Source organism: Ambystoma mexicanum, chromosome 9 (genome assembly GCF_040938575.1).
Source record: "Ambystoma mexicanum isolate Mex_15411 chromosome 9, UKY_AmexF1_1, whole genome shotgun sequence".
In the NCBI taxonomy this organism is placed as follows: Eukaryota; Metazoa; Chordata; class Amphibia; order Caudata; family Ambystomatidae; genus Ambystoma; species Ambystoma mexicanum.
Window position 1 is genome coordinate 1,028,509,577 of NC_090931.1, and position 23,349 is coordinate 1,028,532,925.

General features: G+C 44.1%; 1 protein-coding gene across 7 annotated transcripts in view; it reads left to right on the forward strand.

The window, feature by feature from the left end:
- COBLL1 (cordon-bleu WH2 repeat protein like 1) overlaps nucleotides 1–23,349 on the forward strand; it is a 777,739-nt gene that overhangs the window by 514,922 nt on the left and 239,468 nt on the right. For all 7 annotated transcript variants that reach the window (XM_069616309.1, XM_069616308.1, XM_069616306.1 and 4 more), the window contains one exon: nucleotides 15,688–15,853. In XM_069616309.1, coding sequence (XP_069472410.1) covers nucleotides 15,688–15,853 — 166 coding nt within the window. The remainder of the gene's footprint in view (nucleotides 1–15,687; nucleotides 15,854–23,349) is intronic.

The window sequence follows — 23,349 nt, forward strand, 5'->3', positions numbered from 1 at the left end:
GGTTTGTGTCCCCTTTTTTTAATAACAGGTAAAATGGGGCTATTGCATACACTCCCCGTTATTTCTTCTACGATCCCTTGTCTTACTGAGTCTGAGACAATTAAGGGCTGAATAACCTTGAGGGGATACTTTGTACTGAGGAATACGCGGATAAATTACTCCCCGACGTATTTGTATATTTACTGGGGCAATATCCATAAGACCGACATCATCTGATACTGCCCACGAGAAATCAGGGACATTGTCAAACTCTGGTGACAGAGGTTTTGCTAAAAACTGATTCATTTTCGAAGGGCATACTGTAATGTGTACTCCCATTGGTGTACAATAAATATTAGCACACAACCTTTTCAACAAATTTAATCCCAACCAATATTCTCCATGCTGTGTAGTTAATAAGGATGGTATCTCACTAGCTGCTTGTCTTAAACGAACAGGCACTGCAATTGATACTTTGCCAACTACAGTTGTACCAGCAAACCCTACTGAAATAGTAGTATGCCCACTCAAAGGAATATCTGGAACCTTGATCTATAGAGCTCTTTTGCGCCCCTGTGTCTACTAGAAATCGATACTCCTGTCTCCAAACTCTCATGTGAACGTAGGATTCCTGTCTGATCCACAGGGATGGGAATTGGTTCCATTTTCATTTGAGGGCTATCCTATTCTGAGCTATCCCAAGAGAAATCCTCAATATTGTATTGATTAGTGATAAAAGACTTGCTTGTATTATCGAAAACAAAGGAGTTAATAGGGACTGTAGTAGTTGCCGCAGAGCCAGCCGCAGGCCCAAGTGGTACCCACCCACCCCTACCTCCTACCTGTTCTCCCTGACAACATCTTCCCCGTTCTTTGATACATCCCAATTCCCCTATTCAACAAGACGGGGCACTGTGCCCTTCCTTCAGTGGCCCCCCTGTCTGCAATATGCACACTGATTAGGCCCTGGCAGTGAAAATGGTGAACATGGACCAACACCTCTTCCTCTGGGGCCAATAATTGACCCTTCCCTAGTTCCATTTTCTACTTGCTGTATTAACACTCTTGTCTTTAGATCCGCTCTCTTCTTTTCTGCTCTCTCTTTCTCCACATTTACTCTATTCTCATAATATTGGGCCATATGCAGACAGTGTTTTTGTCTGCCAAGCACTCTCTGATTGCATTATAAGAACGCTAATTTCTGGTAACAATTGCCAGACAGATGTATCTACAAATAATTGTTTCCTTGCAGGCGTAGTCATTTCTTTTCTTGGAAAATCAATAAATACTTGCTCAAACATATTAAATTACTCTGATACCCCTTCAGTTTCATTCAGGACACATGCAGCAAGCTTATCACAACTAATCTTTTTCCCGGGTACCACCCTTTTGAGTTGTGCAACTATCATAGTGGGAAGGTTAAGTACTGCAGGAGTGGGCCTTTCGCCAGCTGTCCTATTAGCTTCAAGCTGAGAAAGTGCATCCCATGTCCTCCCCAAAATTGTAGGGTCAGTGATAGTTCTAATTGCGTCCAAATCTCTGATGGCAAAATTACTGAGAATAGAGTTTCCAAATCCCTACTAGTGAAAATAGAGTTATTCAAAACGCCTCTAATTCTTTATACAACCCAGTAGGATTTTTCCTAATGTCATGGATGGTCTGTTTAATGTATTACATTGTACAAATTGGGTATCATATTTAGCGGCCTGCATAATTGGTTTCCTTTGATTATCAAGGACAGGGTCTCCTTGAGCATGAAGTGTGGCATTCTGTGCTATATAAACAGGCGGCACCTCCCGGACAGGAAGCTGGCAACTAGGTGGTTTACGTCATTTTAAAAGTGCCGTTAAGTGAATTAGTTGTTCTGGGAAACTCATTATGGATGCATTATCTTTTATTAGTTTCAAGTTTTGCAACTCCGCAGAATTATCCAACTCTCCTTCACCATTTTGCTGCATAGTTGCCTCCAAAATTACTTTCATCGCATGCACTTTTCATCGCATGCATCTGCATCTGGGGGACATACTGACAAAAGGTACTGCAAATGACCGAAATAGTGGTCAGAGGGGTGGCCCATCTAAGAGCGCTATGTGTAATTAACTGTAATTCCTCATCTGAGACACAAGATTCTTTACATGCTGTGATAATAACATGCTGTTGGACATACTCAGAAATATTAGTTTGTTTCTAATCCCAATGGAGCTTTTTCTAGCCCTTTCATTTCATCAAACTTCTCCGAAAGTCCCTTAACATGTGAAAAGGCATCTCGTATGACAAGAGAAGGCAGCTAAATTCAAATCTTGCAATTCCCTAGGAACTGCTGAACGCAATTTCTGTTCCCACTGGATTCGAATCTCGTCACCTAAACATTCTAATAAAATAGTTGCTCAGGACCTTGGGTCTCAAGTACTTCCTCAACCACATTCTGTCTGACTCCTTGCAATACTAACCGAAAGGCCTGATCCCTCAATTTCCTTTGTTGGGTAGGCATCAAAGCAGCTTGTATATTCTAATAAAAGTTTCTAATTTCCTTGCTTTTTCTTTAGTCAATGCGCTGTGTATATATTCACTGGGAAGATCTATGCTTGCATCTGATATGTCATCTTCTATTGAGGGGGGCACATTTTGGGAATCTGGAAGAGTGGGACGGAATTTAGGGCCCGGGAGCCCTAATACTAAGGAGCTCTGTGATTGACCATACGGAGGAGAAGGTGCAGAGGGAAGGAAATGTTGGCGAGGGTTATTAAGAATCTGTTCTATTACGGCATCTTGTGTAGTAGTGGGTATAACGGGGTAAATTCCTGTTCTTTATAACTTACAATCTCTGGCTATCTCTCTATTATTTTGCTGATATTTTTGCTGATCATCATCTAAAGCTTTATCAACCTGTGATATATGCCTTTGTGCAAATTTCTGTTTGCTTTTTATCATCTGCATAGCTTCCTTGTGCCAATCACGGATAACATCAAAGGCGGAGGGTCTAGCTTTATTCTTTAATAATACAAATTCTTAATGCTGAATTATGGATATGTCAAAAGAGCCATTTTCTGTCCATCTCAAACTAGGTTTATCTTTAGACAGATTTTGAAGGAACTTTTGGGTTGATATCACTTGGAACCCCCGCAACCTGATTAAATCCAGAAATTTGCACTGTCGGATTGGTGTGCCATAGAATGGAGACTTCTAGTTCCTCAACTCCGTTTGTTTAATTAGGAAACCAGGCTGCTGTGGTCACACCTTATTACTGCGTCAGAAAAAAAATTATGCTGGAGACTAAGTCCAATTGCTGTTGTGTGATAAGAAAGTTTAATTGATCTGCCCTATGGATTAACGTGTTTCGGCATCCAACTTTATTTCTCTTGATCATTACTGGAAGTGTAATAACGGGGATCAATCCCAACTGCAAATATCATTGCCGCGTCCCGCGTTCAAGCGAAGTGTGCACACTTCGCTATACATACTTTCAAAGTTCTTTCTCAATAGCTCTGGGCAAATTATCGCATGCAGTTTGAAGGGCCCAAGTCAGGAGAGGGCGTCTATGGAGAGAAGACCGCTGTTGGAGGCTAGCGTCGGCTGCAAGCAATTAAATCTCCATGATAGCAGGGATCCCCAAAACCAATCGGTCCATTCAGCAGATTCCTCTCCATCACTTCTAGTCAAGTGGCCCTCGTCCCCGGTGGGGGCCCACGCTGGGCACCATTTTGAGACTTCTAAGTGCTATAATTCAAACAAAATAGACCATCTGAGGCAGTTTCAAAATTTTTGCATATCATACACTTGAGCAGACTTAAGGTTCATCCACAACCTGTTTTTCATGCAGAGTGAAGTGAAGTTCCTGAATGGTACTCTGTTTCAATTTTTATTCAGAAACTAAGCCTGCATCAACATAGGTCATTTGTTATTATTTTGCAAAAGGTAATAACGCAAATGTTTAACCTGCATACACAATAACATACCATATTCCCCAGAGGACTGGACAAATTGCATTTTTAACAGATGTTATTGCTATGTCAAGAATCTCTACTTTGCTCGTGGCTTAATTATATACTTTATCCACCAGTACACGGACGGTGACCTGTGTTTGAGGTCCTTTTAACGCCCTTTGTTCCAACAATCGTCACCCTTTTTGCACAACCTTAAAAGATAACTTTCATGCTTTTAACAAAGATGCAACGGCTGAACACTATGACTCAGTATGTAACTAACCTCGGTTTAGTTCAGCCAGTCTTTACATAGCATGTATCTAAGAGAATGGAACCATATTGAAAGAGCTTTTCTTACTTCGCTGAATGGGAGGACCTGCCTTTAATGTTATTTAATCTACGTTTACCGGTGAAGGCCAGGCGGCTAAAACATGCCCTCTACACAAGCCCAGTCTTTTCTTGTAATGACTGACAGAAAAATCCACGAGCACATTTCCATTATGTTTTACTGGGTGACTGACAAATGCGACCCCTTTTTGAACATCACTAAGAGAACAGGGTTTTTGATTGCAAAAAGGGATTAGTTTAGGGCTTATAATATTATTATATTCTAACAGCAGCCCAACACTTTGAGTGTACATGCTGGAAGTAAGTTCACTCAATGACCTCATCTGTTGCAAATTGTGTACAGGTGCTGTTCCACTATTGGATTGTTCTTGGCAAGTTTTGCGCTCTTGCCCACTGTGCGAAATGTGGAGGTGTCTCACCCGCTAGTCCCCGGGGATCTGTCATCCAGGTGGCCAGGACACGGCCATCGCTATTGAATCCAGTTCCTGGGGGTGGACCAGTGCGGGTGGATCACCTGGATGCAGGGTCTTCGGGGAGTGGAAGTGGGACACTGAAGGGTGAGATGAGGTATCCCCTTCCTTGTGACATCTTTTCCCCATCCTGCCCAGTAGGATACTTAGAAACTCTACTCCCCGCCCCCTTTTCCAACACAAACAATTTCTCACACCATGAGCGACAACGGACTAATACCAGAGCTGTTTACCTGACATGTCCCAACACAAGGGTCAGGCAGAGTAAGGCAATTGCCTACAACGACACACACCTGACTGCCCTTTTCCTTCTCCACTGGGGTAAAAGGCAAAGCACGAGAGCACAGTTGAACAAGGCCAAATGCACAAAGAATTATCTATTCCAGGATGGCTGTTGAAATGAAGGAGAAAGGCTGCGAGACCTGAAAGGACATTAAGGAGGTAGCTGCCCTTGCCTTTTTCAACCCAGACCCGCCAAGCCTCCGATGAAAGAAACATAAGATCGGGAATCACAGCTTGTGAGTGGTGTGGCAGATTTCAGTGGTACGTGGAACCCTCCCACACGGATTGCATGGGTGTGAAGACGCGGTTTCCATTGTGGTACCGTCCTTGAAACAAGCGGCAAAAGAAGCAGTAGTCAGACGAACCTGATAGTGGGCCGGTCTGTGTTCGACTCAAGGTTGCAGTGGCGACATTAAGAGGATTAAGAAGCCGAGGTCTTTTGTGAATGAACTTGGTACCTCTCTCCTGAACGAAGAGACTGTCTTGAACAAAAAGGGGTAAAGAAAATACAAATACCAAAAGTCCATAGGGAAGGGTGATGTGAGGTGTCAAGGTGGCCATACACGTGTCGAGCAAAACCCCTTGTACAATCAAAATTCCTCGACACGTTGTAGAAGTTGTGATGAAAAGCCAATTGTCAAACTGACGTTTGCACCTGGCTGAGGGGAACACTGTACAAACTGTGATTTTGTAAAGCCTGCACTTGCCATAGGTTAACAGTGTCCCAGCGAGACGAGATTGCCCTTCGGAAGTCTGTTTAAATTGGCAATTGCTTTGGGAGGTTGACGCTGAAAGAAGGATCAGAGCCCTGCTGAGGGGAGATCCAAGGGTGATGGTACTCGCACTACGTGAAGGTTATCAAAGGAACTTTTGTTTTTTTGTTTTGGCATATCAGGCCTCTGAAGCAAGAGGCTTTGCAAGAGATGAGACTTGGGTACAGAAGTCCCTGATATAGTGAAAAGGAACTGTGGGCTTGTCAGAGAAGCCCACGAGTGTGCTGTGCTAAGGAGTTCTACCTTGTCCCGTGCTAAAAACACAGGGAAAGTAGACCCCGATGAAAACATCCTGACTTATTATTTTGTGAACACTGCTTTCTTTTCTTGTGAACATTTTCCCACTATTTTGTAGCATAGCAGTAAGGATTGGCAATAGGTTTTCTTAGTAGAGGCCCTTTTTTATTTGACTAGACCCCACTAGGAATGTATTCTTATTATTTGATGGTCGTAGCTTGATCCCATCTTAGATTTAGGTTTAGATTAGGCGTTTATCTCACCCACTTTACAGTTTAATAAACACCCTTGAACTGTGATCACTTGTGTCTGTCTTGCTTTGATACGATGCCTTCCTTACACCACCCAGCTTGTGCTTGCCCACCCAAAGTGTGCTTCATACCAAATTCTGCTCTACTTTGGTTGTACTAATGATGATCTCTTCCTGGGGATGATTTTCGTGGACTTTGGCGGAAGGCGCTATATAAATAACAAATAAATACAAAAATATGAAATACTTTCCTCCTGAATACTGTTCCCCTAACTTGATGGGTGAAGTGGGCATTTTTGTAAATTTCCAATTAAATATATCATATGGTGGGATATACCATGTGCCTTTTCTGGAGTCAGTAACTGCAGAGTCGATGTTGAGGTGCTGCTTGAAGGGAGACTGGGGAATATAATATGGATCCTCAATTTACCATATCCAGGAGTCTCATAAAAGGATGGTATTTTCTCCTGGGCCAAAAGACTCTGTCCCCCCTTTAAGTTTTTACCAGATGAGACTCCGTTGCAAGGCACATGCTTTAAATATATTCAGAAGAGGTAAGTGTCACCCACTCAGCTATTTTACTATGCAAGTGTTCTTTCAAATATAGTGAATATTTTGGAGTTCTGCCCGCCACGTATTAACCTGTAGTCAATTCTCCCATCATCTCTAATTCTTGGAAATGTGGTGGAACAGCTACATTTACCACTCCCCGGTGACTGTTGCTGGGCAGAACTCTGAGAACATCTAACTTGGTTTGTTCCGGTTAGGGTAGCTTGAACTACCATCTCTCTTCCATATGGAGCAATCATTCTGTTGGGTCCCTCTTAGACCTATCCTCAAAGAACAGTTCCAAGCTGGTGCAGTAATAAAGAGAAGCCCTGTTCCCCTCCCCACCCCCTACCTCTAAATTTGTGATCGCCAGGGATCTGTCTATTTTGGCTCAGGAGTTAAAATGGCAGTAAAAGAGATCAGAAAAGCTCAAACTTACACAAACCTCTATGAACAAAAACCTTCGGACTACAGAGTTGACTTTTCTCAGCAGCGAGAAACACTGTGGGAACAGATACTGGGAAAGAAAGATGAAGAATTGCTATGTTGTCAGATAGCATCTTTATAGCCAATGGAACTGTTCCTGGTGAACGCAAGTCCCTCTATAAGCACACTCCCGAGTAAATACACCCTGCTAGGGAAATAAGCCAAGAGAGGTTTGCAATGATAACAACGTTTACTCGTACAAAATACAAGTGCCAGCAAAGAACTCTGCTGCTAGAGTGCTCTGGTCTTACAATTACAAACAATGGCTTATGAACTAGAAAATCGTCACAACATAGGGTACAGTCCGGAGCCACTGATTGGAGGCACTCTACACATGGGCTTGCTCCATAGGGGATGCCTAGCAGTAATTGTCTGGTTCTTCCCCATCGATCTGGATCCACGTGGGTCAGCTGGGCTCATCCTCGCAGTGAAGGTCAGGGCATGCATAAAGTTCCTATCTAAACTAAACAACTGAGACAAACCATTCATTGTGGCAGGCACATGGGTTAGCATGGGAAATGGTCCGGGTGAAGGGAGTATAAAATAGTCATGCTGACCCATACATTCAGGGCTTCATTGATACTGCAGCTCTCGCACTCAATGTCTCCCCTCTGGGGTTTCATCTTTGATTTACCCGCCGCGGTATCTCATGTTAAAGGGGCCGTGTGTTGCTTCTAGCAAGAAATATGGCTGCTTCGGTTTTAGAGCGTTGGTGGACACTTTATGGCGGTTGGGACCTGGGAGTCTTGGGGCTTATCAAGAATTCAAAGGTGTGGGGGTCGAGTCAGTGGTGTGAGGCCGGCACCGGCCTGGCTGGATGGGGGTTAGAGGCCAGATGGCAGGTTGGTGGAGATATGATAGGTTATTTATAACGTGCTTAATACCCAAAGGTTTCTAAGCGCGGACCCGGGGATCGAACCTGTGTTGCTGCGTGTCGTCTTGCTTCCAAGGCGAGCACTTTGCCCCTGAGCTATTATCCCGAGACTGGACGCAGTGCAGAGACTGGTGCTGTCTCACAGTCTTTGCCGGGCGCATTCCTAAAGGTGATACTAAATATTTGCAACACTGAAGGGACGAGAGGGAAATGGACTTCCGTGGGAACAGGGCTCAAGAAGAGCCAGCATGTTATGTAGAAATTGGGCTTTGGAAACTGGGAACGTGAGTAGCGTGGGCTTGCAGCATGCCTCATGTTGGGCCCATCACAAAATGGCCTCTAGGATTGTGGGCATTTCTAGTAGTAAGTGCCTATTTCTATGCGCTGCAGGGTCTCTATATGATAACAGGTGATGTGTACTGCTCCCCCCTTGTATGTTACATTGCTTCATATGAGGTTTGCCTTATTTAGAAGCGCCTAGGGGCGTGTGGTAGGCTCATTTCCATCCCAACACGGGTGACAGAAGATCTTCTATTAGGTTTTTCAATATTCCAATGGGTGGGACGTTTGCCTCCAGGGGGCTAACTGGCAAAATTATTGGAAGCTACTTTTCCCTTTCTGGTAGAATGTGATTTCCATTGGTAAATCCAGATTACTCTTTGGACCCACTTCTGTTCCGACACCCTAGGTAAAGTAGACTTGGGTGCTCATGTGTGATTTACTGACTTGCCACAACAATCCAAAACATCACTGTGGCATCCATCACTCAGCTGAGAAGCTCAGCTCTTTTTGTCACACTTTACGTAAATGGTGGCGGAGGGGTATATTTGCGAAATTGCTTAAACTGAAGATCATGCTAGCTAATAACACATACATTTGTGTGGAAAAGGGTGAAGCTGAAATACTGTTTATGGAGCTTACCGACCTTTCAGAACCCCTCAAGAAGGACAAAGTAGGCAGCTCCTTAGCCGAATTGATGGATAGTGATGCTCTTGTAGATAACTCTAATTAATGAAGTTAATTCCTACTTTTTCTTTTTATTTCCAACATAAGTTTATGCCTCTTACCACTTCATTATTTTGTTTTATTTACTTTTTAGGGGCACATTTCAGAGTATCTATAGTTTACCTGTGGGTCTAGTGGCAGAATGTTTGCTTGGAAGATGGGGTAAAAATAGGGTGCTGGTTTTAGTCACTGCATCTCAAAGTTGGAGGCTCAAAATCCGAAGATGAGAATGGGGTGGTGGAGGTAGGACGCAACAAGGTTGGAGTAGTGGGAAGGCAGCAATGTTACAAGAAGAAAATCATAGAATGGTTTGTGACAAAGAGGGTCAGGAGACCACGGAGCAAGACGATTTGGCACGGCCATTTCGCCGCCGCAGATTTGGCTCAGCCGATTGGCCGCAGAGCCCGTTTTGGCGTGCCCATTTCGGCACGGCCAGTTCGCCGATGGGATGTTCTGGCGCCAGGATGTTTTGGCGCCGGGTATTGGCCGTGTTGTGAGCAACGAGTTGCTGTTTACATTTAAGCCAAAAGTGTGCTAGGAAAAATCAACCAATCCAGCCCCTTGGTGGGTGGCATTAACTCCTTCAGAGAGATAAAATGCCTTTGTCCTGAGGCATACACAAGCCTCGCTGTGTGAGATGCACAGGTCAGCCTCACTAACATGTGGTAGATACTCTTACTGAGATGCTCATTGTGCTTCTTCCCCATCATATCTGCAGCCTACTACTCTTAACAGATTGTGATGTATGTGTGCGCAGTTGTAGTTGTAGTGCCTTGCGGTGTACAAAGTTGGAATATGTGCACTATGCAGGGTTGGGCACACTTTCAAATGCATGCCCAGGGGCCCAGGTACAAAACACATAAGGGTTGGTTTCCACTCCAACATTTGATCACACGCTAGTGGCAGGGATTTGTGTGGCTCTGGAATATAATGCACATCCTGTTTGCGGGAGGGCAGCTTCTGTGCATATAACATGTGGCGCAATTTATAGTGCATAGAGCTATTTTTGTGACTAGCAAAGCTATAAAACGAACCTTTTTTTAGACCGATAATAATCCTAAATCGTAAAATGGTAATGCACATAATAACGATGTGTTTCTTTCTATAGAACTCTTAACCTGGCACTGTGGTAGTTATACACTGTAGGAAACTGGTGTTATTATTATCCATTAGTCCTCGGGCTATCGATATTTGACGGGAAAAAGCTGACTCCTCCGGCTCCATTAGGAAATATCACAGAATACAAACCGACTGCAACATGTGCCTTAACCCACCTCACTGTTTTACCAGAATATGGACGTATCTCGAGCATCATGCCCCTCCAAGTGTACCCTATACGATACACCCACCGACAAAGGTAGCAGTTCCGATTTACCAGCCAAGCCTGCAGCAGCGGACATTATGATATGAGTGCACATTTGAAGGGCATGATTACACAAACTTTGCACCTGTGCAAGTGCAAAGTTTGCACAGTATTAGCACCAGGGCAAAGTTTGCCCTATTTTTAAAAACACTGTGACACATCACAACACATTGCACTTCAACAAGTGCAGTTTGGCATATTAAAAGCACCAGGGCTATAATTGCCCTAGTGCTAAAAAGATACATTTTTGATGCATTTTTGCATCAGGGCAAAGTTTGCCCTAGTGCTAATACAATTCTGTATTAGCACTAGGGCACACTTTGCCCTGGTGCAAAGATGTAGTGAAAGTGCATCTTTTTTGCTCTAGGGCAATTTTTACCCTGGTGCTTTTAATATGCCAAACTGCACTTGCCAAGGTGTAATGGTTTTTTTAATGTGTCCCAGTGTTTTTAAAAAATAGGGCAAACTTTGCCCTAGTGCTAATACCGTGCATAGTTTCGGTAATCTGGCCCGGTGTATTCAGAGTTCACATACTTTTCACTCAATCCACTCTCGTCCGGGATTTCGGTTACTTTCTTGCATTTGTTTTCTGCTTTCTCTCAACTCAAAACATTTCACATAGAATTTTCTAATGTGTGATTCCGCCTCACAGGACCACTCTGTTACTTTGTATACTTTCCTCGCAATTCAGCAATTTGTCTTTCCACTACACGTTTTATCAGCACGCGTGCAACCTTCAACTGTTACTTTTGCGTTTAACACAAACTGGGCTTTTGTTGCCTTCAATACTCACTGGTCGTGTTAATTGGGATTCTTTCTTCAATGCTTTTCATGTATCAGTCAAGGCCATTACCAACGCCTCCTCTGCCTCTCCCCAACTCTGTTGTTCTCCCGGGAGGGTAGTGGGTGCCTTGAAGTACCTTGAAGGTTTCTCCTTCCTGCTCACTCGGTTTCATTCGTGGAATGCTTGCGGCTTTCCGAAAGTGTCGAATTCTCGCCTAGCTCTCTTTCGTTCTTCGCATCTGCCGATCTACCCCTTGGCCTTCCAACTTTGATAGCCTGGTTCGCATGAGCCCCGAAAAAGCTGCTCCTTCTCGTACTCACCCTCGCTCACAATGTACCTGTGTGCGCCACCTTTTATCCTGACAGGGAATGTTAACAAGTGGCAGGTGTGTGTAGTTAGGATTACATGCCTGACTCTGCCTGGTCTCATTAAAGGGACAGAGCAATTGTAAGTCAGTAGAGGTAATCTTCCTGGCCTCATTCCTCATCATCTTCGGCTCAGTAGTGTTGTCAATGTGAAGTGGGGAGGAATTATGGGAGCTGTAATTTCCAATAAAATAAGCAATGATAGTGGTTAAATTGGTTGTGTAAAAAGGGGATACCATGTCTTACCATCAGGTGCTTCTCTCCCACTCCCTGAGGACCCCCTACCCAGGTGATCCACCATCGCTTGTCCACCCCCACGGTCGGGCTCCAAAAGCCGTGGCCTTTCCCTGGCCACCTGAGTAAGGGATCCCCGGGGACTAGGTTGTGAAGCACCCTCTGGTTTTTCATAGGAGCCTTAAGCGGGTCCGAGACCCGACACGAGTTAAACAGATGATAGAATACTTGTCAAGGACTCCGACCTAGATATAAATACACAGACGTATGCTGCATCCATATACACTGGTCAGGAGAGTAAACCCAGTGTCCTGGGAAGCCAATATAAATGGCTCTGGTACTCAAGTGAACCACAGAGACAAGACCAAAGTAAATGGGTCGGGGACCGTAACACAATCAAGAAGGGAGAGATTAAAAGAATACAGACACATGCCGCATCCATAGACACTTGTCAGGAGATAAAACCAAGTGTACCGAGGAGCCAATATGAAGGGGTCTGGCACCCAATTGAACCGCAGAGGGTAAAGCTAAAGTAGATGGGTCAGGGACCCAGAGGAAACCAAGAAGAGAGCGATTGAAACAAACTGTATAAACTATCATATGTGGAACAGTAACTGGTAAGAGAGTACACCAGATCTGTTCAGTTGAACAGTGAGGGAAGTTTGGGTAGAGTATCCCTCAAAACACACCAGGGTCTGCGACCCATATGAATGCCAACACGGTCCACAAAAGCCAAGCACAAGTGTCTGTTGCCCATACAAGAGAGAAGTAGTATATGGTCAAGGGGCTGAGTCCCAGAACAAATCAGGGAAAGTCAGAGAGAACATAAATGGGGTTTGGGACCCACACAGAAGAGAGAGAGAAGAGTTGTTAAACAAGTCAGGGAGAAAGCAAAACAACCCAGAGGGATCTGGGACCCATGTGAAAGAGACATTTGTTGGAAATCTGAATTACTTGTGAACTGGAACTGTGTTTGAGGATTGGCTCATTGTGTTTCAAGGCCTTTATTCAGAGCGAGAGGAGGCTCCTTCTGGATTAAGAAGACAACCAGCTTTTCCTTTGTAAGGTTAGTGTAAGATGCATAACTAGGTTTGGACACAAAACGCTGGACATATTATTTAACGAGACATCCTAACAGAGTCCTTAGTGTTTTAGTTGAGGCAGGGCAACCCCTCCTAGAAAGATTGGGTTTTCCATTTCTTTATTCTATAATAAACGTCTTTGATACATGCCACCACTGTGTCAGACTTGTACTTCTGCACCCTTACACACCCCAGCCTGGATTTCGACATTTTAGTACAGATGGCATCAATTTATTTTCTCACTTCGAGGATGAGTTTGACCCATTGACGGGTTGTCCTCAATTTTTTTGGCTTGGGGGCGTGTGAGGATTTGCCTTCTGGCGAGGGTGTCGAAGTCCTAGCTTTTTTGATTTTTATTAAATAATAAATATAATGTGGGTAATTCAGTCTCAGAAAAGAGGACCTGCTAAACAGACCTCCCTATCAGAAACCTCAATGCCAAAAGCATAGTGAAAATGTATGCCCTGCTGAATCAGTCGATATTCCTGTCGGAATTTTACCAGGTGAGCTTGCAAAGAAAATATGATAAGAATAGAAGAGTGAAACCTTTCCTTACTGCAGGGATGTGCATGCTCTGTATTATCATGGAAACAGAAAAGAGGGGGGAAAAAGCGGTATATTCAATTGGACCACTGGGACTTGATGATAGTCTTTAAAATCAGCAGGTTGTATTGGAACTACTAAGCGCGGATGTCTTTTTTATGAATTGGTGCGACATATACAGTTGCCACTGCCTACTACTTCCAAAATCAGTAGACACCGTCTTAGTTCCTCAGTGTTTTTTAATATTTAGGTTTTTTAAATATTTGGGACAATGTAGACAGTGGGCACGGCCGAAGGCCTGGGTTAGTGAGCCACTGGCAAAGGCTGAAGTGCAGTGGACAATGAGGCTGCCGGCTCTGGACTTGGGCTATGACTAGTGGGACTTGGTAATGTAGTAGTTTGCAGGGGGTATGGCCCTCAGCCATGGCCAGTGGCCTTCCCTCTTTTAAAATAATGAATGAAACAAGTAAAATGGCCACGCCCAAAGAATCTATAATATAACAAAACCCTTACATTTAAGTGAAAACACTTTAATTAAGAGAACGTTAAGGTGAGCTGATTAATTGCATCAACATTCTTGAAATTCAGTGGGTGTGGGATGTGATGAGCATCTTATCTCATAGTCACTCCTAAGCCCCCAACTCCACTGTTGCAAAGCCCATGAGCACATACATCATATCACAGAAGGGATTCAAAATGAGATCGAAAATGACATTGAGGGGGACATCAACAGGGCGCGCGGGCAATGCCAAGTTAAGATGCTTATCACTTCCCACACACCCACTAAATGTAAAAAATTGTGTTGCAATGAATCAGATCACCTTACCTCTATTTTGTAAAGTTTGTTTCACTAAATATATATATATGTGTATATGTCTGCAGCTATGTGTATATGCATTAAAAGACCAGATAGTGGTCGTTTTAACCATGGCACAACCACCTATGTGTGGGGCATTGTGTGTTCCTCCAAAGCGTCACACACAGTAAACATCCAAAACCTATGAATGGGAAGATTTAAATATAACATAACCAATGGGAATTCCTCTTGAAATCTTTCCATTCTTCCATTCGTTCAATTGCAGTAGGCAATTCAAGCCATATGCAGATTAATCTATCTGGTCACCAAAGGGAATAATTGGACCTGAACTAATAGACCAGTACAATCAAGTGTTAAATGTTTTATGTAGATTCCTCCTCTTTGGGGCGATTGATACAATTATATTAATATGTTGTGTTTGTGAATCTGGTTGTTTTAAATAAGTTTTTAATGTGTAAGTGCTTATTTATTTAGAAGAGTCTCCAAATCACAATCAGCAGTTGTATTATCCAAACTGTGGTTTTTTATATAATTTACATGTTTGTATCTCTCTGATATTCGTTGTAATTGTAATTGTTTATTTGTAATACGCTTAATACCCAGAGATTTCTAAGCGCGGACCCGGGGATTGAACCTGTGTTGCTCTGCGTCATCTTGCTTCCAAGACGAGCGTGTTGCCCCTGAGCGATCCTCCCAAAAGTTCAATAAAATATGCAAACTTTAAGGTTACGATAAACACTCTAAACCTAAGCCTTAGTTCACGTTACTTTATAAGAATCACTTTACCTGTAGTACTGATGTAAACTACACTACATCTAAAGTGAATGTATGGAAGTAGTGCTGTAGTGTCAAGCTTTCATTCTTAGTGTTGACTCACTTTAGATTTCGTGTTAGAAGTAGGCCAAATAGAAGCATTTAAATCATTTGTTGTGTACTACTAAATATAACTCCTAACCAATTCCCTACTATTTTACGTTTTGGAAGTGTCATTTTTGTTGTCGTTTGCTCTTGTCTGTATGTTTCATCAGAGTTTGCATGTGTGTGCTGTATTCTAATGCTACCAAGTGTTTTTTGTCATATTTGGTGAACCTTTATTGATGAGTTCTAAAGTATACGCATGTTCTTATGTAAAGTGACTTATTACCTTAACGATAGTGTCAATATTGCAACATTGTGATTCATGTTTTATTCAGCACCATTTCAAAATGTGATTAATTTCACTCAATGTGTGAATTTGTTTTATTTTTACTGTGCTCAATTTGCTTTACTTCTAAAGGATGGCTAGTGAATATAATGGTCTAATACGTGATTTGATCGATACAGGACTTATCCGGAAAGGAGATAATAAGAACAAATTCTTTGCAGCTGAGTGGCTCATCATCAAATGAATCCTCTTTGAGAAGAGGTAAAAGGAAAGCCCCAGCACCGCCTCCCTCTCCACCATCTCAACCATTGCAGGATCAAACTGATGAAAACAGCAATGACACTGGTAATTATTTTGTTTGTGTACAGGTGGATGGTGTCATTTTATTTTAATACCACTATGCATAAACATTTGCTGCATAACAGAGGAACCACAAAGGTCCATGCCCAGGAAAAATGCAACACCCTTTGCCTTAAAAAAAAAAAACTTTGTACGATAAGCCAATAAAAACATCTCACCTGAGAATTAATGGTGGTGTCCATTAGGAGACAGGCTTGAATGGAATGTATTATTTTGCTTTTAGATTAGTTCACTTTTTCTTTTATAGCATTCATTTTGGGTTATGTCCCCTTCTATACCTGAAGGACAATTCAAGCTGGTGATGTTAACTGTCTTAGATGATTAGCCTGAAAAAAATCTTCATTCTTCAGAGCCAAGATGGGACTCGTTCAGTGGACCGTAAACTGGTAACTTTGAGACATCGTTGTGCCAGTTCACAGATTTCCTTGTTTCATTCCTTTTAGCACTGGCTTAAAGGCCATCCTAAAATGGTGTGTCACACATTACCACCTCCCCAATTTCTTAAACTTTGTCTTGTGCCCGTTCCTATAAATAAAGTAGCATCAGCAGGGATATTTGCTGAGGCTCGCCATAGTACTATGAAGTGCTGCCTCCAGTCAGGTCTACCCTTTGTTTGAGGGTGAAAGCTTAGAAGAACATAGTGGTGCACAGTACCTAGGATCATTTTACAGAACTGTGAAAAATACAGGGCCAGTTTATTCCTGTCTTTGCAATGGAATTAGATGTTAGCAAGGTTATGATATGTTATCATATATTTGTATAGTGCCTCCTGCCATATGTACTGGCTTTGAAATGTTGTCCAAAGCGTAGGCCCTTCACTGCATGTGTCATGGTTCTTTTCCTTTCTGAATGACGTGAAGTTTGGATGGACATGATGTGTCAAACTATTTCTAGCTGGAGAAACTCACTTTGGTATTAAGAACCTGATTGTAAATCTAGACTTTCCTTATGCATTAGCCATTCCATAGGGATGTGTATTGTAATGCCGGAATGAATGAATGGCTTCTGATTTGCTTCCTCTTCAACACACCATTTAAGCAGTGTTTCCTCCGGATTGGAAATATGTTTTACATTTATTTTTTTGATGAAATCAGCTTCTTGCTGAGTTTCAATGCACCTGTACTCTTAGCAGTCTAATCTCAGAGATCATTCCACTGATGTCTCAGGCGAGGCATTAACAACAGGTAAGGCAAATGGGAAAGTTAATTCTGTTCTATCCCTCCATTCGGTTGTAAGCTTCTCTTTGAATGCTGGAATAGAGGCAGACTGTATAAGGCAGTCTGCTTTCAATGAATAGCAGGACTTTTTCACAGTGGTCCATCATGGTGTAAAATTATCTTTTTTGGGATATGTAGCTGACAAGTGTGCTTCCTAACCTATAAAGACGTTCAACTTTATCAATCCTCTGTGGCTGCTTCAAGATCCCCAATTGCTGCTTAATGTCCCCTTTGATTGTGCTCATGAAAGACAATCTGTACAAAAAAATCCCCCTCTGCATCACTTAAACAAAAGCGGTTAGGTTTGCAATGGGGACAATAGGTTGAAGATGCTTTAATTTATTATGGCATTTTATTTGTATGGCAAGGGTAGTTCTTCATATCTTCGTTCCCTCCAATTCAATCAACTAATTTCAGGACTACACATATTCATTTTGTGGAATGATTGGGTTGGGTGCATAGTTTTCTTGTGAATAACAGCAGCATATTGGCGGGTGGGCAGCAATACTGAACGGGCAGGTATTTCTTTAGATCTGTACCCTTCTGGGGAGTGGAGTAGGAGTCCTTTAAGGTAAAAGCCAATAAGAGATATGATTTGTGAGAGGACAACTGGAGAGGCAGTGGAGAGCATGAGTGCCTGTGTAAGGAAGACATGGTATCAACACTGAAGACAGACACAAGTGATCACAGATCAAGGATGTTTATTGAACTTCAAATGGGTTGGCTGCACGCCTATCTAACCTTAAATCTGAAGATGGGAGCAAGCTACGACCATCAAATAATAATAACGTAGTCCTAGTGTAGCCTGTCAAAATAAAAGGGCCTAGGCTAATAAACTTATTGCCAATCCTTGCATCTAAATGTAAATGGTGTGGGACAACAATGTAAGCAAAAAGCAAAGTGTTAAAAATGATATGTTAGGATAGTTGAGCAGTTGGCCTCCCTTCCCCACGTTTTCAGCACGGAAAAAGACGGCATGCTTGAGCCACGAGGTAACAGTTCAAAACATAGGCGGCATCAGGGCCTACCGTCAAAGTCTCTCTCTCAATGACAGTCTCTTATTGCAGAGGGCCAGATGTAATAAACAAAACACAAAAGTTCCTTTCCTTTGTCAGGGTTTTCACATTCACAGGTTCGCAATCGGTCTCCCTCGTTCGGGCTCGGACCACGGATCTCCCTTGTTCGGGCTCAACTCCTTTCACTTTACTTTCTCAGGATTTCCTTCCCCCTAGCTTTATTCCTTAGTGTTTGCTATGCTTTATGGTACTTGTAGGCTTTTACACAGTTCAAATATATGACAAGATTCAATAGTTCGCATAATCTTCTCAGGCCCGTCCAGCCTTGGCTTTAACAAAAGAAGGTCTCTCTTTAGACACAATTTCTGGGTCTCCCTTGTTCGGGCCCATTTCAAACACAATTTCTGGGTCTCCCTCGTTCTGGTTCAGACCCATTTCAAACACAATTTCTGGGTCTCCCGCGTTCGGACCCCTTTCACAGTGCACAGAGTTTTCGAATTAGCGTACTTTCGTTTTCCTCCGGACCACTCTGTTACTTTATTTTACGGTTCAATTTCACTCGATTTAAAAAAGAACTTCAAGTCCCATAATAACTTTCATGGACCTTTCATGGGCCTTTAATTTCTTGGTTTATTTCTCAAATTCAATGTGCAGGTTCCCGCTCCAGCCACACACGCTCACCGGGATTTCCTCTATTGCCAATTGGAGTCAGGTGTGGGTGGTTAAAAAAGGGAGGCCTGATTCTGTATGTCCTCATTAATGGGATAAGATGAAGGCTGCCCATAGGAATCCATGGTAGATTGGTTCCTGTGGGCAATCTTCATAGCTGTTTTCCTATTGTTCTTCGTCACAGTGGTTTTGAAAGAAGGCAATGGGGGAGGAAGTATGGGAGTTGTACTTTTTCCTAATGATCGAGGGAAACTTCTGTTTGTCGGGGTGGAGGGAGCAGATGTGTGGTTGTAGGTGGTTTATAGTGATCATTTCGAATGCCATAGTTTTTTTAATGGGGGAGTCACCCCCAACCCCTGTTTTTTTACCCCTTAACATCCATTTTAGTAAAAAAAAAAAACTTTTGTCATTCGAAACTGTTTTCGAAAAAATGATTGGATACCGTTGTAGGTGTATGGGAGTTAGATGATAACGTCCCATAGTGACTGTGGGGATGTCGGATAGGGATATATTTCTTCTCCTACGCCTCCCTTTAATGTTAGTATCTGTTGAAATTGGGGATGGGGCAACGAGACAGCATTCATAACCTGTAAAGGTGGAAGAAGTGTTGGGTAGAGGTTTATCCGCAAGGGGAGACAACTGTTTCTATCCCGAGGGCATTCCTCCAACTGTCCCCAGGGACCCCCTGCTCAGGTGACACTCCTGCACTAGTCCACCCCCAGGGTCTGGGCCCAAAGGCAATGGCCGTGCCCTAGCCACCTGAACAAAGATTCCCTGGGGTCCCTAAGTGAGAAAGCCCTCAGGTTTCTCACACCTGGAGGAGGGGAAAAGTAGGGTAGGGTAGGGTAGGGGCACAACAGGTTTAAGAGGAGGGAAAAAAGGGAACGAACATGTGTGGCCAACACTTACTTAATATGGGCAACCTGTTAGCGAGAGCTTTGCATTGGATAAGGCAACAAAAGGATGCACAGGGTGTGTGTAAGCAACCAGGAAGGAAGGAGGGTGAGGCTGCCGAGAGAGGAGTCAGACCGCATGAGAGGTGCCCCAGGGCAGGAGGGAGTGAATGAGTGATTGGGAAAAGCAGGCATGGAAGGTGAGACAGAGCACGCTATAGAATATCCTGGGATGGCCTGGTGGTGGGAGATGTGGACTTGAGTCAGAAGGCTTGGCAAAGATGAGATAAGATAGAGATGTAGTGGGTTGAAGTAGGGAAGATTAGTGGTCCTCTTCCAAGAGGGAACTCCCAGTCCAACCCTTCACCCGCATTAAAAATGTTGGGATACAGTGTGAAGATGTCTGGGAAGAGGACAGGACGGAGTTGTGGGAACAGGGGTGGAAATGGTGTGGGTGATGAGGTGGGACTAGGTGTTGTCCTGAGAGGGTAGGCATAGGTTAGGGAACAAGGTGCTGGTATTGGACTGAGCTGTAATGTGGGGTCGGCTTATAGTTGCGATTGAATAGAGGCAGAGTGCAGGAGGTGTAGGTAAGGCAAGGTGATGAGTTGGAGGGAAACATTAGATTCAGGAGGATGAAGGAAGTGGGCGAGTTGGGTAGGCGTGGGAACATGCGGAGGGCTACTGATGGCTCAGGGTGGTGTTTGAAGTGCATGAGGGTGTTGAATGAAGTGGGTGAAGTGGGGCTTGTATATTCTAGGGGACAAAGGTTATGAGAGGAGAAAAGTGTGTAAGGGTGGTGGGTAGGTTCGTAATAGTCGCAATGAGTATGGAGAGATATTGGTGATGTGGGGAAGATGAAGATTGTAGGGAACAAACGCTATGGTAGGAGAAATGTGTGTAGGAGTGGATAGAAGTAGGGAATAGTTACAGTGAGTAAGGCCAGGTAGGATGAGGGTAGAACTCGAGGTGGGGAGAGGAGGGGCCTGTGATGACCGTGTTTAGAGGTGTTTAGAGGTGGGTGGAGGGAAAACCTGAAGTGCAATATGAGTGGGAGGGGGGAGTATTGGGTGGTTGGGGCATTACTAGAGTTGTTTGGGTAATGAAAGAACTTGAAAAAGAATGTGTTGTAAAGTGTGGTACCCAGTTCACAAAGGGAGCTAGGAATGGAGAGGCTGGAATAGCTCAGAGGACAAATGCAGATATGCTGAAGAGAGGGGTATGGACTGCAGAAGAGGAGAGCCACAGTGAGCACTGAGAAACAGCAGCTAAGCCTAATTGAGCTAGTTGTGGAGGATATCCGGACAGGCAGAAGAGAAGTTAAGAACTCTTTAGTGGCTTGCCAAATATCATGGTCGAATAGCTGTATCCGGTTACATCTGACATTAGCTGCAATGTCTGAAATAGTACCTTCCATATGTTCTGTGTTCCTTCCCATGTAAGATTTTTGTTCACATATGATGTTTGTAAAGTGGCAAATGTGGCTCTATCTGGGTATATGATGGCAGTACCTGGAAAATGAGGCCATACTGGCATAGGATGTCTGATCCTGGACATAGAGTTTACTTGGAAATGTGAGGCCTGCACCTGGCATATGATGTCATTTCATGTGCCTGTGATGCAATATCTGTGCATGCAGATTTATACTTGTGCGTATGAGGATGTGTCTCATTTTATGATATTCTATAGATGTGCATTTGAATGTCTAGATAGGATATGTGTCAGTACCTGGACATTTCAGGCTGTAGTTGTTTCAGGAATGCGGTAGAACTATTGCCTTTGATAATGGAGGTGTAAAGGAGGAGGATTCCAGTTAGAGCAATTTACTGATAAAACATTGTCATAGTTCCCTTTATTTGTTCTATTTCTGTAGCATGGCTTCTGGCATGGATTCACATGCTCATGAATATTCCCTGTTGTCGGGCTGGGAATCCTCAGTAAAAGAAAAAACAGTTTCACTTTCACAATCACTGTCCTCTAGTTCACACTGCCCCCATCCAATGACAGTCCTCTACCTAAGACATTCTCTGGCAGCCATCTTCAGATTTGTACCACACATTCTATTTTAGTTTCAAATAAGCCTCTGTGCTCTTTGCTTCTCTTGCCGACAGTTGGGACCCGTTGTCTGTGAAGTTCTGCACCCCTTAAGGGTGAAAATTATCGAAGATTCTAGAAAGCCATCGTGCCTACTTCATGCCCTCTGACCATTTTGAAGGAGACGGAGGAAAGGTCCCTCTTTAGGCCCTGCACCAAATGCGGACTACATAATGTGTTTGTGGAGGACACGCATCTGTTATTCCTCTACTTCCTGCACCTGGACCACAAGGAAGTTGAGTGAGAGATATGCCTCGGGTTCTCCAAGGAGGAGGACAGGCACAGTAGACTGGCGGTGTGGCTTAACGTCAAGGTCTCTGACCCGTGCTCCCAGCAGGTTCATGCCTGACCCAGGACCGACCGGTCCGAGGAGTGGTCTTCTAAGTAGATTCAAGGCACCTCATCTGTGGAGGCCCAAGATAATGCCAAGAGCTGCAAGCCCGAGTCCACAGGGTTCACTGCATAAGCGGGCTCCAAGGTGTATAGGGAGCGATCGATAACACCTTCCTCCTCCATTGCCAGCCATCAATCAATCTCCTCCTCGAAGAGGAAATCGTCTACCCCGGCTAAACTACGTGACGAATCCGAGAAGCTGCGGACGGAGGAGAAGGTGGCCAAACAGCCCAAGCAAGCTCAACCGGCGCAAGCTAAGACCACGGCGACGGCATCATAGACTGCTACAGCCATGACAGCCACGGACTCTGATCCTGCAAAGGTAGCCCGTGCAGCGTAGAAGGTATTACAACCCCCAGGCAAGACACCGTCGAAGTGACTTTGGCAAAGTCTGCTGGCATGCCAGATGTGGGGGGGGGTAAACAGGCTCAGGCACCGGTTCAAGACCCTCAGGGGGGGACAGTGAGGAGGAGGTCCAGAAGAAGCCCCCACAGGCTGTCACCCAAGCCACAGAGGTCTGTCCACAGACGACGAAGACCAGGAGTCCTTACACATGTTCCACAAGGACGTTGAAGAGGAAGACAATGGCAACGAGGGCACAGCGACAGTTTTCCTATTCCGCCTTCTCAGCCAAGAGACATTTCCTTGGATATTCTCTAGATGAGGATGCCTCCAGCTCCGGCACCTGGGGTACCCCAGGTCCCCGATCAGCCTCCAGCAAAGAAGAGGAGGTGTCATCTCACTCCCCCATTTCAGCCTCTGCTTCCACTTGAAATCCCTTCTCCCCAGGGGCACGATACGGCCGCGTCGACGGACGATGACGAAGATATCATTGTAGCGGATGGTGAATATCCACATTTAGATGCTTCATATAGGTGTCCCCACCGGATGAGGTGGGATCGTTCCACTCCATAATCTCCAGAGCCCCAGAGCTATTCCAGATAGTGCCTTAGGCGACCAAGAAGGAGGTCTTCTTGTATGAGAGGCGCAAGGCCAGGAGGAAGACGGTGATGGTGGTGCCCCTTGTGGATGATGTTTGGGAAGAGGGCCTGGACCTCATGAACAACCCTTGCATGGCGCCAGCCAAACGGGATAGGCTGGAGAAGAAATATTGGGTGCCGGATTCGGTGGTATTGGTGGCCGCGAGGAAACAGTTGCCCAACCCGTCGTCTTCGGCCCCTCCAGACAGCGAGGGGAAG